General features: G+C 40.5%; 1 protein-coding gene across 3 annotated transcripts in view; it reads right to left on the reverse strand.

The window, feature by feature from the left end:
• ptpn18 (protein tyrosine phosphatase non-receptor type 18) overlaps nucleotides 1–18,059 on the reverse strand; it is a 36,400-nt gene that overhangs the window by 7,077 nt on the left and 11,264 nt on the right. For 2 of the 3 annotated variants that reach the window (XM_060881360.1, XM_060881359.1), the window contains exons 4-16: nucleotides 17,774–17,850; nucleotides 17,403–17,498; nucleotides 17,026–17,064; nucleotides 16,868–16,936; nucleotides 16,609–16,671; nucleotides 14,925–15,067; nucleotides 14,378–14,444; nucleotides 13,828–13,905; nucleotides 13,502–13,591; nucleotides 10,954–11,048; nucleotides 6,426–6,733; nucleotides 2,455–2,480; nucleotides 1,935–1,962 (exon numbers count right to left, since the gene is read on the reverse strand). In XM_060881360.1, coding sequence (XP_060737343.1) covers nucleotides 1,935–1,962; nucleotides 2,455–2,480; nucleotides 6,426–6,733; nucleotides 10,954–11,048; nucleotides 13,502–13,591; nucleotides 13,828–13,905; nucleotides 14,378–14,444; nucleotides 14,925–15,067; nucleotides 16,609–16,671; nucleotides 16,868–16,936; nucleotides 17,026–17,064; nucleotides 17,403–17,498; nucleotides 17,774–17,850 — 1,179 coding nt within the window. The remainder of the gene's footprint in view (nucleotides 1–1,934; nucleotides 1,963–2,454; nucleotides 2,481–6,425; nucleotides 6,734–10,953; nucleotides 11,049–13,501; nucleotides 13,592–13,827; nucleotides 13,906–14,377; nucleotides 14,445–14,924; nucleotides 15,068–16,608; nucleotides 16,672–16,867; nucleotides 16,937–17,025; nucleotides 17,065–17,402; nucleotides 17,499–17,773; nucleotides 17,851–18,059) is intronic. The other variant, XM_060881361.1, reaches the window with a different exon arrangement.

The raw sequence follows: 18,059 nt of genomic DNA on the forward strand, positions 1-18,059 counted from the left end.
TGGCCAATTGCACGTTGTTGTTCTTTTTGACTCTCATCTGAAGAGTGGCAACATGGAGGCCTCAAAAAAACTCTCAAATGACCTGAAAACAAAGATCGTTTAGCATTATGTTTAGGGGAAGGCTAAAAAAAGTTATCACAGAGATATAAGCTGTCAGTGTCGACTGTGAGGAACATAGTGAGGAAATGGAAGACCACAGGCACAGTTCTTGTTAAGGCCAGAAGTGGCAGGGCACGTATTATATCGGATGGTGATAACGGTCAAAAACAGCCCACAGACCACCTGCAAAGACCTACATCAACTTGCTGCAGATGGTGTCACTGTGCATTTCAATTCAGCGCACTTTGCACAATGTGAAGCTGTACGGGAAAGTGATGAGAAAGAAGCCTTTTCTGCACACACGCCACAAACGGAGTCGCTTGAGGTACGCAAACGCACATTTGGACAAGCCAGCTTCATTTTGGAATAAGTTGCTGTGGAGTGATGAAACAAAGATTGAGTTATTTGGTCATAACAAGGGGCGTTATGCATGGTGTCAAAAAAAGAACACAGCATTCCAAGAAAAACACTTGCTACCCACAGTAAAATTTGGTGGAGGTTCCATCATGCTGTGGGGCTGTGTGGCCAGTGCCGGTACTGGGAATCTGGTTAAAGTTGAGGGTCGCATGGATTCCACTCAATATCAGCAGATTCTTGAGAATAATGTTGACTAATCAGTCACAAATTTACGCTCGGGCTGGATATTTCAATAACCCAAAACACTGCTCATAATCTACTCGGACATTTATGCAGAGGAACAAGTACAATGTTCTGGAATGGCCATCCCAGTCCCCAGACCTGAATATCATTGAACATCTGTGGGGTGATTTGAAGCGGGCTGTCCGTGTTCGCCAACCATCAAACCTAACTGTCCAAAATACATTCATTCAGAATCCAGACACTCATTACAGGCTATAGGAAGCGTCTAGAGGCTGTTATTTCTGCTAAAGGAGGCTCTACTAAATATTGACGTGATTTTTCTGTTGGGGTGCCCAAATTTATGCACCTGTCTAATTTTTTTGGATGCATATTGCACATTTTTCTGTTAATCCAATAAACCTCATTTCACTACTGAAATATTACTGCGTCCTTCAGTTATTTGATAGATCAAAATGAAATTGCTGATCCAAACACCCAAATATTTATAAATGAAAATCATGGAAATTGTCAGGGGTTCCTAAACTTTTGCATACAACTGTATGTAGAGTGTGTATTGTCTGCACAGACTGTATGTAGAGTGTGTGTATGCAGAGTGCGTTTTGTGTGTGTGGTGTCTGCACAGACTGTATGTAGAGTGTATGGTGTGTGTGTGTGTGTGTGTGTGTGTGTGGTTTGTATGGTGTGTGTGTGTAGTGTCTGCACTGAATGTAGTGTGTGTGTGTGTGTGTGTATTGTCTGCACAGACTGTATGTAGTGTGTGTGTGTGTGTGTGTGTGTGTGTGTGTAGTGTCTGCACTGAATGTATGGTGTGTGTGTGTGGTTTGTATGGTGTGTGTGTGTGTAGTGTCTGCACTGAATGTATGGTGTGTGTGTAGTGTCTGCACAGACTGTATGTAGAGTGTGTGTGTGTGTGTGTAGTTTGTATGTAGTGTCTGCACTGAATGTATGTTGTGTGTGTGGTGTGTGAACATGTTCTTGTCAGCTGCTCTGACGCACGTGGCTCTGCTCTGTGGCCAGCGGCGGTTAGATGTGCCAGTTTGTGGACTATTTATCAACCAAACGGACATTAACATCGCAGCACGAGACTCCTCCCTGCTCACTGACACTTCTCTCACACACAAACATCAACATGATCATAACACAGCATTCAGTCCATGTTGTCGTACAGCTAGTGTTTCTGCAGTCTTTCATCATGTGTGTGTGTGTGAGTGAGTACACATCTGTAAAGTACTTACAAGATCCTTGTGGTAGAGATGGATACAGCTGTAAGATACACAAAAGAAATCCACATCAGAATGTCAGAAATGTTTCAGACGGTTAACCGTTTTTACAAACACACGAGTTAAATTTTCAGTTTAAACAAATGAGCAATTTTCTGACTGTAAAATGCAGAAATGGGTTTGATATCAACATTTTGTTTACACAACACAAACAGGCTACAGGACTACTGACTGGACAGGAATGTATTGTTTGAGACGGAACAAAGCTGTAATTTATCAGAAATATTTGTGAGTAAATCTCCATTGTTCAAACAACATCCAGACAGGAAAGTGGAAGTGCAGATTAGACTTGTTCTAGTCTCCATTTGTCAGATTGTGTCTGTTAACTGTGTAGTCTGATCTGAACTGGGAGATTTAATCTGGATTAGCATTCAGTGGATAAAGTGCTACATAATTACGTGTAATATGCATGTTATAAGAGATGTAGTCACTAGTTTGAGGTCATGTGGTGTAGAGTAGATGTAGGTGGAGTTACCTGTGAGTTTCTCATCTGGAACTCCCCTAGAAAAGAAAACACACGGAAATAAGGTCAGTTAGTTTAACAACACACACACACTTACACAACCAAACACGCACACACACATACACAACCAAACACACACGACCAAATAAAAACACACACACACAGACCCATGCACCCACACACATGCATCCAAACACACACACATACACATACACAACCAAACACACACGACCAAAAAAAAACACACACACAGACCCATGCAACCAAACGCACACACATGCATCCAAACACACACACACACACGCCTTCACTTACACAACCAAACACACACACACAGACCCATGCAACCAAACGCACACACATGCATCCACACACACACACACCTTCACTTACACAACCAAACACACACACAGACCCATGCAACCAAACACGCACACCTACACAACCAAACACACACACAGAGACCCATGCAACGAAACACGCACATGTACACAACCAAACACACACAAACACAACCACACACACACACACACAACCAAACACATAGACACAATCAAACACACAGACACAACCAAACACACAGTCACAGATGGACCAACCACACACGCACAAATACAAACACACACACACACAACCAAACACACACACACAACCAAACACACAGACACAACCAAACACACAGACACAGATGGACCAACCACACACGCACAAATACAAACACACACAAACGCTTATTTGTAAGACGTGTTGTTTTGAATCACTGCACAGCTTTAGGTGAGTTTCAGTAATTTTTCAGCCGATAGTCGAGTGCTAGCGTCTTGACCACACCACCCCCTTAAAGCAAGTAGAATGTTTAATTACACTAAGAAAGTTGTGTGAAACATGAAAATTCAGACTAAACATATCATCAGCAGTATTCTGCACTAGCAAGTCGCTAATGTCGCTTGTCACTTGTGGGTGTAAAACGAACACTACAGTTTGTGTGAGAAAAATGTCAAAACGTGTATCCAACAACACACGATTTACTATTGTACTCCATATGTTTGCCTTCTAAATGTATTTTAAATGGGGTCTCATTTTAAAATGAAGTTAGGAAAGTGTAAAAATTGGTCCTTTGATGTAAATTACGGTCCAAGCTGCTAGGCTAAGCTAGTCGGTTAACAAAGAAGCTTAAAAAAAGGATCTCTGATCTAATGTGATTACAGGCTTCTTGATCCTTATAGTCATACTTTATAAGAAAGACTAAAATAAAATACTGCGAGAAAATAAAAAATATCGTCTTCCTGTCACCCTGACGATCGCATGAAAGAGAGGAATTCAAAAAGAGAAGTAAAACCAGGGACAAAAGACGTGTTATCCAAAAAGCACTGACAAAAACCCACATAAGCCTCCGTACAAAACTCAGCAACAAACACAAAAAAAAAAAAAAAACACTTCAGGATCAGGTTCAAGCCATCATGTGCAATCATTTTAATAAAAGATGCTAATAAATACAAACACAAACAATCTTCTATTTCAGTATTCTTCCTTTATTTTTTTTTCCAGATAACAAACGTTTCTTAAATTAAAGCTTTTCTTTTTTTAAAAAGGGAAGAAAAGAAGTTCTGGTTTTTTTTTTTGGTTTTTTTTTTACTGCTTTGACTTCGTTTAGCTTTTCGATAACGATTGATATTTAAAACAAATTGCAGCTCGGTAATTTCTTCCACTAAATCGATAATAATGTGACTCAGGTGATGATTAATCTACAGTGAGCAGTGATTTTGCATACAACTGTATGTAGAGTGTGTATTGTCTGCACAGACTGTATGTAGAGTGTGTGTATGCAGAGTGCGTGTGTTGTGTGTGTGTGTGTTGTCTGCACAGACTATGTCGAGAGTGTGTATTGTCTGCACAGACTGTATGTAGAGTGTGTGTATGCAGAGTGCGTGTGTTGTGTGTGTGTGTGTTGTCTGCACAGACTATGTCGAGAGTGTGTAGTGTCTGCACAGACTGTATGTAGAGTGTGTGTATGCAGAGTGCGTGTGTTGTGTGTGTGTGTGTTGTCTGCACAGACTATGTCGAGAGTGTGTAGTGTCTGCACAGACTGTATGTAGAGTGTGTGTATGCAGAGTGCGTGTGTTGTGTGTGTGTGTGTGTTGTCCGCACAGACTATGTCGAGAGTGTGTAGTGTCTGCACAGACTGTATGTAGAGTGTGTGTATGCAGAGTGCGTGTGTTGTGTGTGTGTGGTGTCTGCACAGACTATGTCGAGAGTGTGTAGTGTCTGCACAGACTGTATGTAGAGTGTGTGTATGCAGAGTGCGTGTGTTGTGTGTGTGTGTGTGTTGTCCGCACAGACTATGTCGAGAGTGTGTAGTGTCTGCACAGACTGTATGTAGAGTGTGTGTATGCAGAGTGCGTGTGTTGTGTGTGTGTGTTGTCTGCACAGACTATGTCGAGAGTGTGTAGTGTCTGCACAGACTGTATGTAGAGTGTGTGTATGCAGAGTGCGTGTGTTGTGTGTGTGTGTTGTCTGCACAGACTATGTCGAGAGTGTGTAGTGTCTGCACAGACTGTATGTACTGTAGAGTGTATGGTGTGTGTGTGTGTGTGTGTGTGGTTTGTATGTAGTGTGTGTAGTGTCTGCACCAAATGTATGTTGTGTGTGTAGTGTGTGTGTGTGTGTGTGTGTGTGTGTGTGTGTGTGTGGTGTCACACTACAGTGATCTGATAAGCATTCAGAGTTAATTATTACGTTTATTTCTGAATGTCACTGTCGTTTTCTTCGGCTGTTTATAGTCACGTTTGTATTACTTCTGCAGAACATCCCTGAAACGAGTCGCTGCCTCACCAGCCTCGCCTTTTCTCTCTCTCTCTTTGTAAAAAAAATGAGAAAGTTGTTACAGCTTGGCTACGGCACTCACACTCGAGACGCCTTCTGTAAAAGTGTGAAATAAACATCTAACAGAAACTTTCACCATATCAGGGATTAGAGGTTTTTTCTTTTTTAAGTAACATCAGTTTATTATTCGATTAGATTAGATTAGGATTAGAATTGTAAACGAGTGTGAATGAGTCTTACTGTATGAATGATAATGTACTGAATGAGTGCATTAATATGAACCTGTCATTTAAATTACAGAGAGAGCTGTGCCTTATTTATTCATTAACACACACACAAACACGCATATACGTACATGCACCCAAACACTTCACACATACATACATACACACACACATACATACATACAAACGCAACCAAATAGACACACACACAAACACGCATATACGTACAGTACATGCACCCAAACACTTCACACATACATACATACACACACATACAAACACAACCAAATAGACACACACACACACAAACACGCATATACGTACAGTACATGCACCCAAACACTTCACACATACATACATACACACACATACATAAACACAAACACAACCAAATAGACACACACACACACACAAACACGCATATACGTACATGCACCCAAACACTTCACACATACATACACACACACACACATACATACAAACGCAACCGAATGAAGAAATGAAAGTAATACAGTTGAGAAAACATTCAGCCGACCTATAACAGAAAGTAAAAGTAAACAAACGGTCCCAATAAAACGTAACAATAGGAGGTTATTATTATTATCTAACCAAATATTACCAACCTGTATAAACTACATTTATAGATCCAGATATCCAGCTACAATTGAAGATTTGCGGTGGCACTAAACATTGAGACAATGGTGAGACAATCTGAGACCCCCTGTGACTTCCTGTAGTTTTTATCACCTTCTCAACATCTGTTTGGCCTGCTGCCAATACACCCACTCAGACGTGTCAACCTTTTTCTTTTTTCTTCCAAACAAGGGTGTTTAAATGGTTCTTCTTTGAATGTTCAAGAGTTCTAGCTACTCATAAAGTGTTGAACAGAAGGAAAAATGATATTAAAGCTGAAGAACCCTGTCAGAGCCGTCTGCTCACCTGGCACTGGTTCGTAGTCATTGCAGTCCATCTCCGGTGTAGTCATGCGGTTGGGCGGCCATGTGCGGTCATAAGCGCGATCCGTGCTAGCAGGCGCGTTTGCCACTGCCCTGTTTTTCGGCTTTACGATGCTGTAAAGGTCACTCGTAGTCGTCTTCTGGCTGGTTACGTTTTCGTTGTCGTAGTGGTGGGAAACGAGACGCGGGACTGTGGCGGGCTGCTTGAACTTGTTGACGACTGCGTACGTGTCGTTCATGTTGGCGGATGAATGAGGATGAGAAGACCTTGGACGGAGGGTAGGAGGTTTTCTAAGTAAAAAGGGAACAAGTGGTGGTTATGATGATGATGATGATGATGTCAAAATTATTGACAAAGACCGGTCTACTGCCAGAGACATCCACTGGGCAGTGGGTAATCTGATCTAAAGTAGTTCGAGACATTGTCTTTAGGTCCATTTCAAGTCAAATAATGCCCTAAAATAATGTCCTTGTTAAAGGGAAGCTTCACATGTGCTTCATAAGCATCCATAAGATCAAAAGCATTGCACAAATCTCTTATGAAGCAATGCTGGATTAAAAATGTGACTTTTTTTTAGTTTTCTGCAGTCTACACTATAAAAAAAAGTTTGTGCACCCTGTCCATCATGGTTCTTCTCTAGATCGTTGCCACAGTGTACACTTTGTACACTGAAGCATTTGTACCAGTTTCTCTTCACGACTGTTCTGGCACAACAATGCCCCTGTGCACAAATGCCCCTGAGCTCATTTACAGCATTTGGCAGACGCTGTAAATGAGCCCAGGAAGCTCCATGAAGTTTTATACACCATGAAGTCATGGTGTGTAAAGGTTGGAGTGGAAGAACTCGAGTGTCATGCACAGAGCCCCTGACTCAACCCCACTAAACACCATTGGAACTGGAACTGGAGTTTCCTCACCATCCCAACATCAGTGTCTGATCTCACTAAATGTGAACAAATCCCCACAGCTATGCACCAACATCTAGTGGTAAGCCTTCACAGAAGATTGGAGTGGAGCTCGTTATAACACCGTGGAAATGTAGGACGTATCCATTCCATTCATGTTCATTTAGCTGACAGACGGCTTTTTAATGACAATTTAAATTCAATCATTCATTCAGCTGAAATACTAGCTTATATACTGTAATCCACCATTTCACCATTAAAGCACAAGCAAATCTTCTATACAAAGTAGATGCAGTAAATACTGTACTAGGATACATCATCGTCAACATCTTCGAAGCTTCCAAAATTTGAATAAAACCTCTGTGCATTTATTTTTTACACACTACACCATACTAACTGCTCATCATACAGGACGTATCAGTAAAACGTCCAAACGTACTATAAAATGGCTATTTGATATCGAGTGATGACTGTTTTGTTCCTGTTCATTTATTTGGGCCATTGAATATTTAATGAATGTTGTACGTTCTATAAAACTAATCTACACAGAAATCACAGTCTCAGTCTGTCGGTAGCTTGATATTTATCTATATGTTTCTTTATTCTTTTTTATTTGTGGCTTCACTGAGTCTTTATGGAGTTATTAATTCCTGGTCCTTCTTCTTGCTCTTGTGCTGTGGCTGTTGTGACACCAAATCACACCCCTTAGGGATTAATAAAAATCTAATCTTCTTAAAGCTACTCTACACTAATCTTCTCTATTTTACTCTAAACTCATCTACTCTTCTCTACTGTACTCTATTCCAATCTGATATTCTCTACTCTTCCCTAATCTAATCTGCACTGCTGTAATCTAATCTAATCTAATCCTAATTTATCTTATCTTCTGTACTCTGCTCCAATCTGATCTACTCCACTCATTTCATTTATGGCATTCATCCAGAGTGACTTACATTTTTATTTCAATTTATACAACTGAGCAATTGAGGGCCAAGGGCCTGGCTCAGGGGCCCAGCAGTGGCACCTTGGTGGATTTGGGATTCGAACCCATGACCTTCTGATCAGTAGCCTAACACCTTAACCACTGAGCAACCACACTTTCTTTACTCTACTCTACTCTACTTTAATCTAATCTAATCTAATCTAATCTAATCTAATCTAATCTAATCTAATCTAATCTAATCTAATCTAATCTAATCTAATTACACAGTACTTCTCTTCTCTACTTCTCTACTACCACAATTTATCTGTGTATCTTCAAACGGCTGTAATGCTGACCGTTGGGTCTAAAAATGAAACGGACAAAATCACCTGACTATAGATTTGTGTTTCATAAAACTGAAAGCAGGAACTGCGTGTTCTCTTTCTCTGCAAAACACACAGTTAGAAATAACTTCTGCTTGGTCTGAAACCTTTTGGTGCGATGGATGCTAACATTAATGCGATGGATTGTTCATTACAAAAAATTTTTATATCATTAATTTATTTCTTTAATTCTCAGTTCTGATTGGTCAGAAGGTGTGGAAGAATTCTCTATCATTGTGCATGTTAAACATGTTAAGCATGTTGTTTCTATAGCAACAGGGACTTATATTCTGAGCGTGCCACATAATTTAATAAAGGATTGGATTAAAAATTTTACTGGTTTTTATATAACAAAGAAATAAAATGATCATTGTTGTTAAAATGTTTAACACTGTTGGAAGGAGTCTCCAGTGTCAGTGATTCGCAGTTTTTCCATCACAGGAAATTGTGTGTGTTTGTGTGTTGCAGTTTGCTGCTATAATTGTAAGTTACAAAATTGTTATTTCCGGTCCTCTAATTTGAAGTCTGCTTTTATTTAATAGAACCACACAAGGCTGTTCCACCGGGTATCACTCTATAATTAAACAGAATAAAATTCCCATGACGATGGTAATGTTAGACACGTCATCAACAGTCATAGAAATAATAATAAATGATGAATAGCATTTTACTAAAAGCGTTTTGCGTTTGTTGTAAATCCGCCGCATTTGCAGATGCGATAATCTTTTGCTTCTCGTGCTTCTTTTGTTGTTCGTCATAGGACGGGATAAATCGGTCCAAACTAATAAACTTTAATAGTGAAAATGTTGTTCGGTTTCAATTTATGTCTAGATTTGTTCCACCAAGGTCTTGTAGTATAAGAGTAGATTTTATTACACAGATTATAACATTATCACAAAAAAAAAAAATCTGTCAATCACATTGTTAAATCTGATCTAGAAATTCCAAACGTTAATCCCAAATGTTTTCTAGATTGTTTAGGATTGAGATAAAAATTATACGTGTCTACGAATGTCTGTAAATTTGACCCCGACATTTCCGAAGGGTCCTAAGAGATAACGTAAGTGTTAAGAAGATATGAAGGGACGCCAAGTATCTTAGAGTTGAATGTACAATACACATCGACACGAGGCAGACGACGTGTAGCTTCATCAGGAACGAAAAACAAAGTGTTCGTACCGTGTTGCTTGTAAATGTCACTAACTTTATATTAAGTGTTTCATAAAAGGGATACGATACTTTACACTGTTATATGGAGAATGTCAGCACAGACGACGGCGGAATCGGTCTTCGGTTTTCTCACTTAATGATAATCGCGAAGAAAATGAGGACCGAATTAATGATATTAATATTAGCTTCGTTACGTGAGAGATATAATTCTGTGCAGAAGAGCCGCCTCCTTCCCCTGACGAGAACAATGGTTTGTTGTGACAGGAAACGGTCTAAAAGAGAATATTATTAATATCTCTGAGCCCAACTGCTTGAAATGTGAACAGCGTGCTTTACGTGTTGTTGTATGAACATAATGAAGGATATGGCGGTGTAGTAGATTTGTGTGTAGATTTGTGGACTGAAGCTGAACCGTTTAATTCCTCAGAGCGTTTTATTACAGTTTTATTATTTGTTAACGGACGACTCCTTTTCATCCGTTTTTAGTTGTTAGTTAGCTATGATTAAGCGGAGTATCGCACGAGTGTGTACCACAAAACACACACACATACATACATACATATCATACACACACATACACAAACACACACATATACAGTATAGACATACATTTTTTTTTCATTAGAACAGAATTTACAATATTACTAGCACACGTCAGTACAGCTCTGGTAAAGTAACACACATGTCCAGACACAATATATAAATATAAGATCATTAATCAGGCTTCATATCATATCTCTAGGTTAGTATTCCTATCTGTATTTAAATGAAATATCAGTGGAAGGTTATTATCGTATTTATACTAATGTTTATTATAATTCTTACGTTTTTATTTAGTATTTTCTGACCCGTTAACCGGAACAGATATATGGTGGCAAATATTTTCGATGCAGTTTTATTTGTGTACTGCGTTTATAATAATGGACATTGTCTCAAACCAGCTTTATAGAACATCAAAAAACAGTACAAAAAGTTCATGATACAAAGATTAATGGTATACGAACGTAAGATACTAAAATTGTTACTAATCTTTAAAAAAATAAATCAGTACAGATTAAAAGAGCGGACGCTTCAAAAGGGCAGATAAGAATCCGTTAAAGACAAGAAAAATTGTGTGTGTGTGTGATTACCTTGTATTCTGGGTTGCGTAGCCGTTAGAGAGCGACCTCAGTGCTGGCTTTGGGGGCAACACATTGGCGTAGTGAGACTGCGAGGGCTCAATCTGCTAATGAAAAAGAAATAAAAACGACTGAGAAAGAACGAGAGGATGAGGAAAGAGTAAAGTGGTTTTGTCTTGTGAGCGTTGCCGCCGCCGCTGCTGCTGCTGCTGTGTGTGAGACACAGTGAGCCGATGGACTGGTGTGTGAATTTGCATAGAGGAAGCATAGCATGAAGATACTTCCTGCTGAAGTTCAATTTTAAAAGGGTGCTACAGAAGGACTTCAGGTTAATCAACACCAAAATATATATATAAAAAAAGTGTCCCAGTGTTTTATAACCATTGTATAAAACATCAGAGATGACATGAAGATGGATCACGTACATCTGCTTTAATACTGTTACTGTTCATTACAGTTATTATTATTACTATTATAAAAGATTCATATATATATATATATATATATATATATATATATATATATATATATATATATATATATATATATATATATATATATTAAAAACCTCAATAAATAATTGAAACAAATTCATAACAATATCAGTTTCCTTTAAGAGTTTAGGAAAGTGTTTCATGTGTTTTCTGCTCAGGCTTTCAGAACGCCATCTAGAGGCCGATGGCGGTCATTACAACCACAATTACACTTTACAATAAACCCAAATCCTGATGGATCAAAAAAAAAATTTTTTAAATGTTAACTATTCCTTATGGAAATGTGTTACATTATAATTTAAAGGGAGAAATGTCTCCTGTATGTTCCACTTCACTGAGAAACATGTTTATTAGGAGCTCAAATGGTTAAGGTTCTCAGTAAATGCCCAGAAAATCATTGGTTCTGCCAAATCTGCCAGCGTCGAGCCCTCGAGCAAGGTCCTTAACCCTGTCTGTCCCTGTGCTCTGACCTCGATTTCCTAAGCACAAATTTCACTGTTCTGTAATTTACATGTGACTAATAAAGACTTCTGCTTTCAGGAATATACAGTATGATGCAAACTGTCAAGGTCCTGTCATATCAGCACTCTGGTGATGAGGAAGGCCACTGCAGATGCTTTAGAGAGCTTAAACTGCCCTCTAAGGTGTTACGGACCTTTACTGCAGTATTAAGAGCATAGTGACAGAAAGAAACACAGCCAGGTTTGGGAACAGCACCGAGCAGTCCTGACCTGCTGTCGATCTACAGAGAGCAGTGCTGGACCAAGGCCAGGGACATAGTGCTGGACCCTTAGCTATCCGAACGATGGAGGCTTCTCTCTCTGATGTGGTTACGGAAGTTCTTCCACTCTCTGAAGGCCAACACAGAGAGAACGAGGAGAAGCTTCTACTCACAAGCATTCAGGCTCTCAACCTAGAGAGCTTGGAATTTTCTGGATTTCTGTATTTTTGCACACTTTATTCATAATAGACATGTATTCTCTCTCTCTCTCTCTCTCTCTCTCTCTCTCTCTCTCTCTCGCTCTCTCTCTCTCTAATTTTATGACATGGACAGTCGAAAAGCATTTCACTACATCATACAGTTTTACCGTTGTGTGTGCAAATAAAATTGGAATTTTTAAAGTATTGATGGATTCAAGTGCAGGATGTGATGTGATTGTGATGTGATTGTGATGTGGTGAGGTGTGATTGTGATTATGATTGTGATGTGATGTGGTGTGATTGTGATGTGATTGTGATGTGGTGTGATTGTGATGTGATTGTGATGTGGTATGATTGTGATGTGATGTGTGATTGTGATTGTGATGTGATTGTGATGTGGTGTGATTGTGATTGTGATGTGACTGTGATGTGGTGTGATTGTGATTGTGATGTGGTGTGATTGTGATTGTGATGTGATTGTGATGTGGTGTGATTGTGATGTGGTGTAGTGTGATGTGATTGTGATGTAATGTGGTGTGATTGTGATGTGATTGTGATGTGATGCGATGTGATGTGGTGTGATTATGATTATGATTGTGATGTGATGTGATGTGATTGTGATGTGGTGTGATTGTGATGTGGTGTGATTGTGATGTGGTGTGATTGTGATGTGGTGTGATTGTGATGTGGTGTGATTGTGATGTGATGTGGTGTGACTGTGATGTGATTGTGATGTGGTGTGATTGTGATGTGATTGTGATGTGACTGTGATGTGGTGTGATTGTGATGTGATTGTGATGTGGTGTGATTGTGATGTGGTGTGATTGTGATGTGGTGTGATTGTGATGTGATGTGATTGTGATGTGGTGTGATTGTGATGTGATTGTGATGTGACTGTGATGTGATGTGGTGTGATTGTGATGTGATTGTGATGTGACTGTGATGTGATTGTGATGTGGTGTGGTGTGATTATGATTGTGGTGTGATGTGGTGTGATTGTGATTGTGATGTGATTGTGATGTGGTGTGATTGTGATGTGATTGTGATGTGATGTGGTGTGATTGTGATGTGATTGTGATTGTGATGTGATTGTGATGTGATTGTGAGTGTGATGTGATGGTGATGTGATGTGGGATTTGAAGTACCAGGTCTTGATGCTGGTGTTTCTGTGAACATTCCTGCAAGAACTTCTCGAACATCTGCGCCACAGTATGAAACACAAACTCATACTGTTCCTGGAGGGAAACGAAAATAACAGCGTCTGACCACAAAACCTCAAAACAGCAGCATTTATTTCTGAGTTTCACTCAGAATATGTATATATATATACGTATACGTGTGTGTGTGTGTCTGTGTGTTGATGAATATTTGATCATGAACATAAATAATGGAGGAGATTACATGACTTTACCATTGCTGGATGTTTTATTAAATGACACAGCTACTGAATTTCTCTCTTTTTATTTTTTACCTTAGTCTGAACAGCCGATGGTCTTTGTCTTCTCAGCTCCAAAACTAAATCCATAATGCTGAAATCTTCTCCGATTTTCTAAGAGAGAACCAGGCAGGTTTGCATGAATGCAAGCACCTTATATGGTTTATGAAGGACACTATCATCAACATCAGGAGTGCATCGATACACCACAGCATGATCACGAGCACATTTAATGAATGGCATTTCTGTTTCAAATGACGTTTTTCAAACTGCGACTTCTGCGGACTTCAAGTGCTGAAATCTAACGTAAATGGAAGGGAATGCGTGTTGTGATGACGTCACATGGCGTATCACGTCACGTATCTGCGGCCGCTTCAAAAGAAACTCGCGAACTCGTCTGGATATCAGACATGAAATATATCTTGAGCGTATCATCGTCTGTTAAAATGTTAGATATGAATGATTCCAGTTGTGGGTATTGATGCATCCCTGCTTTTAATAACACATCATGCCTGACTACAGCTTGAAGAAAGGAAACTAACTGGTCACACAATGACTGTAACTAACATTCGAGAAAATTTCCTACCTTTTTGAGCAGCAGGTCATTAACAATGTCAATGGCGCAAATCACCCCGGTTCTTCCGCAGCCGGCGCTGCAAAAAGTAAAGGCAATCAAGACCAATCACTCAACGCAATCAAGCCTATTTCTGCCCCCGCTTTGCCTCTGGAGGTCAGCGAGGCGCTAAGGTCCATATTGTCAAACAGAGCCTTTCTCATACATTACAGCGAGGGGTCTAATGAGTGAAATTGTGCGGTAGTCTGGGAGTTAATTGGCTGCCGCCGTGCTACATCAGGTGCTGAATATTTAACATGTCGCACTCCATTCAAATGTTGGGATTAAAATGCATGGAGCCTGGGAGGTCCGGGGCGAAGCAGAGCGTGCTGGGAGATGTGGAGCTTCTCGCTCTGATGAATTTTCATGGGCAGATGGGTCATTTGTCAGAGCGGTGAAGAACAGGCAGTTAGTCCAGGCGAAGATGGAGTGTGTGAGTGAGAAAGCAGTTGATGATTTGATCAGTGTGTGTGCGTGTGTGTATGTGTGTGTGCGACCGAGACAGACTCAAGAGACAGACCTGCAGTGCACAAGCAGAGGTCCCGGGTGACAGCCCTGTCTGACACGAACTGAATCCATCATTCCCAAAATGCCGTCTGCAACAACTGGAATTCCGTGATCCGGCCAGGCCATGTACTGGAAATGAGACACGGTGCGAGTTTCCTGCACACGGAAATGGATTATGAATGCAATACAATTAACTTGTGTACATTTTCTGAAAATCTGCTTGAATTCAAATTCTATATTCAGATAAACAGACAGTGAGAGATATAGACAGACAGTCAGACAGACAGGTGGACAGACAGATGAACAGACTCTGGGAGATATAAACGGACGGTCGGACCGTCAGACAAACACACAGACAGTCAGACAGATAAACGATAAACAGTGAGACAGACAGTCAGTCAGTCAGACGGACAGACACATGGACAAACAGACAGACAGTCAGACAGATAAATGATAAACAGTGAGACACATAGTCAGACAGAGATATGGACAGACAACAGACAGGTGGACAGACACTGAGACTTATAACCAGACAGACAGACAATCAGACAGATAAATAAACAGTGAGACATAGAGTCAGACAGAGATATGGACGGGCAGTCATCTAGACAAGGTGGACAGACAGATGAACAGACATTGCGGCACACTGACAGACAGACTGTCAGTCAGACGGACAGACACACGGACAAACAGACAGACCGTCATTCAGATAAATAAACATTAAGACATACAGTCAGACAGAGATATAGACAGGCAGTCAGACAGACAGGTGGACAGACAGATAAAGAGACACTGAGAGATATCGCCAGACAGTCCGGCAGACAGACACACAGACACACAGACAAACAGACAGTCAGACAGATAAATAAACAGTGACACATATAGTCAGACAGAGGTATTGGCCTGCACTCAGTTAGACAGGTGAACAGACAGATGAACAGACACTGAGAGATATGGACAGACAGTCAGACAGTCAGACAACCACACAGACAGTCAGACAGACAGGTAGGCAGACACTGAGACTTATAACCAATCAGACAGCCAGACAGACAATCAGACAGATAAATAAACAGTTAGACATAGAGTCAGACAGAGATATGGACTGGCAGTCATCTAGACAGGTGGACAGACAGATGAACAGACATTGAGGCACACTGACAGACAGACAGTCAGTCAGTCAGACGAACAGACACACGGACAAACAGACAGACCGTCATTCAGATAAATAAACATTAAGACATATAGTCAGACAGAGATATAGACAGACAGTCAGACAGACAGGTGGACAGACAGATAAACAGACACTGAGAGATATCGCCAGACAGTCCGGCAGACAGACACACAGACACACAGACAAACAGACAGACAGACAGATAAATAAACAGTGACACATATAGTCAGACAGAGGTATTGGCCTGCACTCAGTTAGACAGGTGAACAGACAGATGAACAGACACTGAGAGATATGGACAGACAGTCAGACAGACAGGTGGACAGACACTGAGACATTCAGACAGGCAAGCATTTGTTATATGACGGGTGAGAAGCTCAAATGTATTTTGCTTGCTCGTCTAAAATGACTTATTTCTGTTATTGCGTCTGGAAGGTAATTCCCATTCACAAATTGCGCTAACTCTGTAACACACACACACACACACACACACACACACACACACAGGGCTGCACGGTTCACTTACATCACAGTGTTTCACTGCCAGCGTTCGCACAATGACTTCCTCATTTGTGGGTGACTCCTCAACCTAACAGAACAAACAACACAGTGAAATTTCAGCTCGAGCACTTCCTCTGACGCAGCAGTCACTGCACCGTGGGTCAAAAAAGGACTTCTGTCTTTCTTCCTTTGTAACAAACCGAGGTACAAACTCAACCACGGACAATAGCTCTGCAGTTTAACCCAGTAACAGAAGCACTGACGATAATGACTGAGCAGCTTACAGTGGAGACAGTGAAAGGACCAAATGTGGATGGATCATCTCGAGGAGCCCAGTAGACCTCACATTTTTTCTGCAGAGAGAAAAACATAGTGTGTGAGGAGAAATGACCCGACTTTTGAATAAACCTTTATGTTGACCAGTGAGACAGAAGAGCTTTACCTTCCCCAGCTCGAACTCCCTACACGCCATGATGATCACCTGCGGCACAAAGACACGACGATCATATATAAATGAGTCTAATGCACAACAGTGCACCAGTGCTGGATAGACACAGAGAGAGACAGACACACAGACAGACAGATAAACAGCCACAGAGATGCAGACAGTCTGACAGTCAGACAGACAGACAGATGGTCTGACAGGAACAATGAGAGTAAAGCAGATAGACAGGTCGAAAAATGGATAGACAGACCCACGGATACAGCTAGCAAGATAACACATAGATAGATAGATAGATAGATAGATAGATAGATAGATAGATAGATAGATAGATAGATAGATAGATAGATAGATAGATCTACTTTACACTCATTTACCCTGATGTCATATTGCCAAACCATGCGCCAGAAATCCACTACTGTGTTGTTCAGAGGACCCTGTGTGGCGATGTACGTCCTGCTCCCCGTCGCCCCCTAGTGGACAAACACCATCCTGTTAGCAGCAGAAACTACAGCAATGTCATTCTAACTCGAGCTAAAACACATTTCTTTTCATGTCCTCATGTCATATTGTTCATAACAATAATTCTCATCAGAATAATAATAATAACAACAGTAAATTTGTCCTGTGATCATGTTTGTGTTCTGAATGTATTTACAGTGATAATGTTTCTTTCCTATTTGAATATTTGTTCTATATTTTTTTTTAAACTCGGTGTGTGAAAGTGTCCGATCTCTGAGATCAGTACCTTGATGAAATTTGCATTAATGTAGTCACTTTGATATTCAGGTGTTGTTGGACTCAGAACCACGCGCGTTTGGTCATCTGCAGAAAGAAGAACATGATTCTGTTTCTAGCTCGTCTCAGAGCATGGCACTGGTTTGTGTGTTTCGTTTCCCTGACACCGCAGACCAAAGGTCAGGCTTAGGCAACACGGATCAATCACAGCTCAAATGCAGAAGCGGCCTGCGACATTACATCGTATTGATGAAATGGAGGAAAGGGAAAGTGAGGAAGTGTTGCGGACTGCGATG

Source organism: Tachysurus vachellii, chromosome 11, assembly GCF_030014155.1.
Source record: "Tachysurus vachellii isolate PV-2020 chromosome 11, HZAU_Pvac_v1, whole genome shotgun sequence".
In the NCBI taxonomy this organism is placed as follows: domain Eukaryota; kingdom Metazoa; phylum Chordata; class Actinopteri; order Siluriformes; family Bagridae; genus Tachysurus; species Tachysurus vachellii.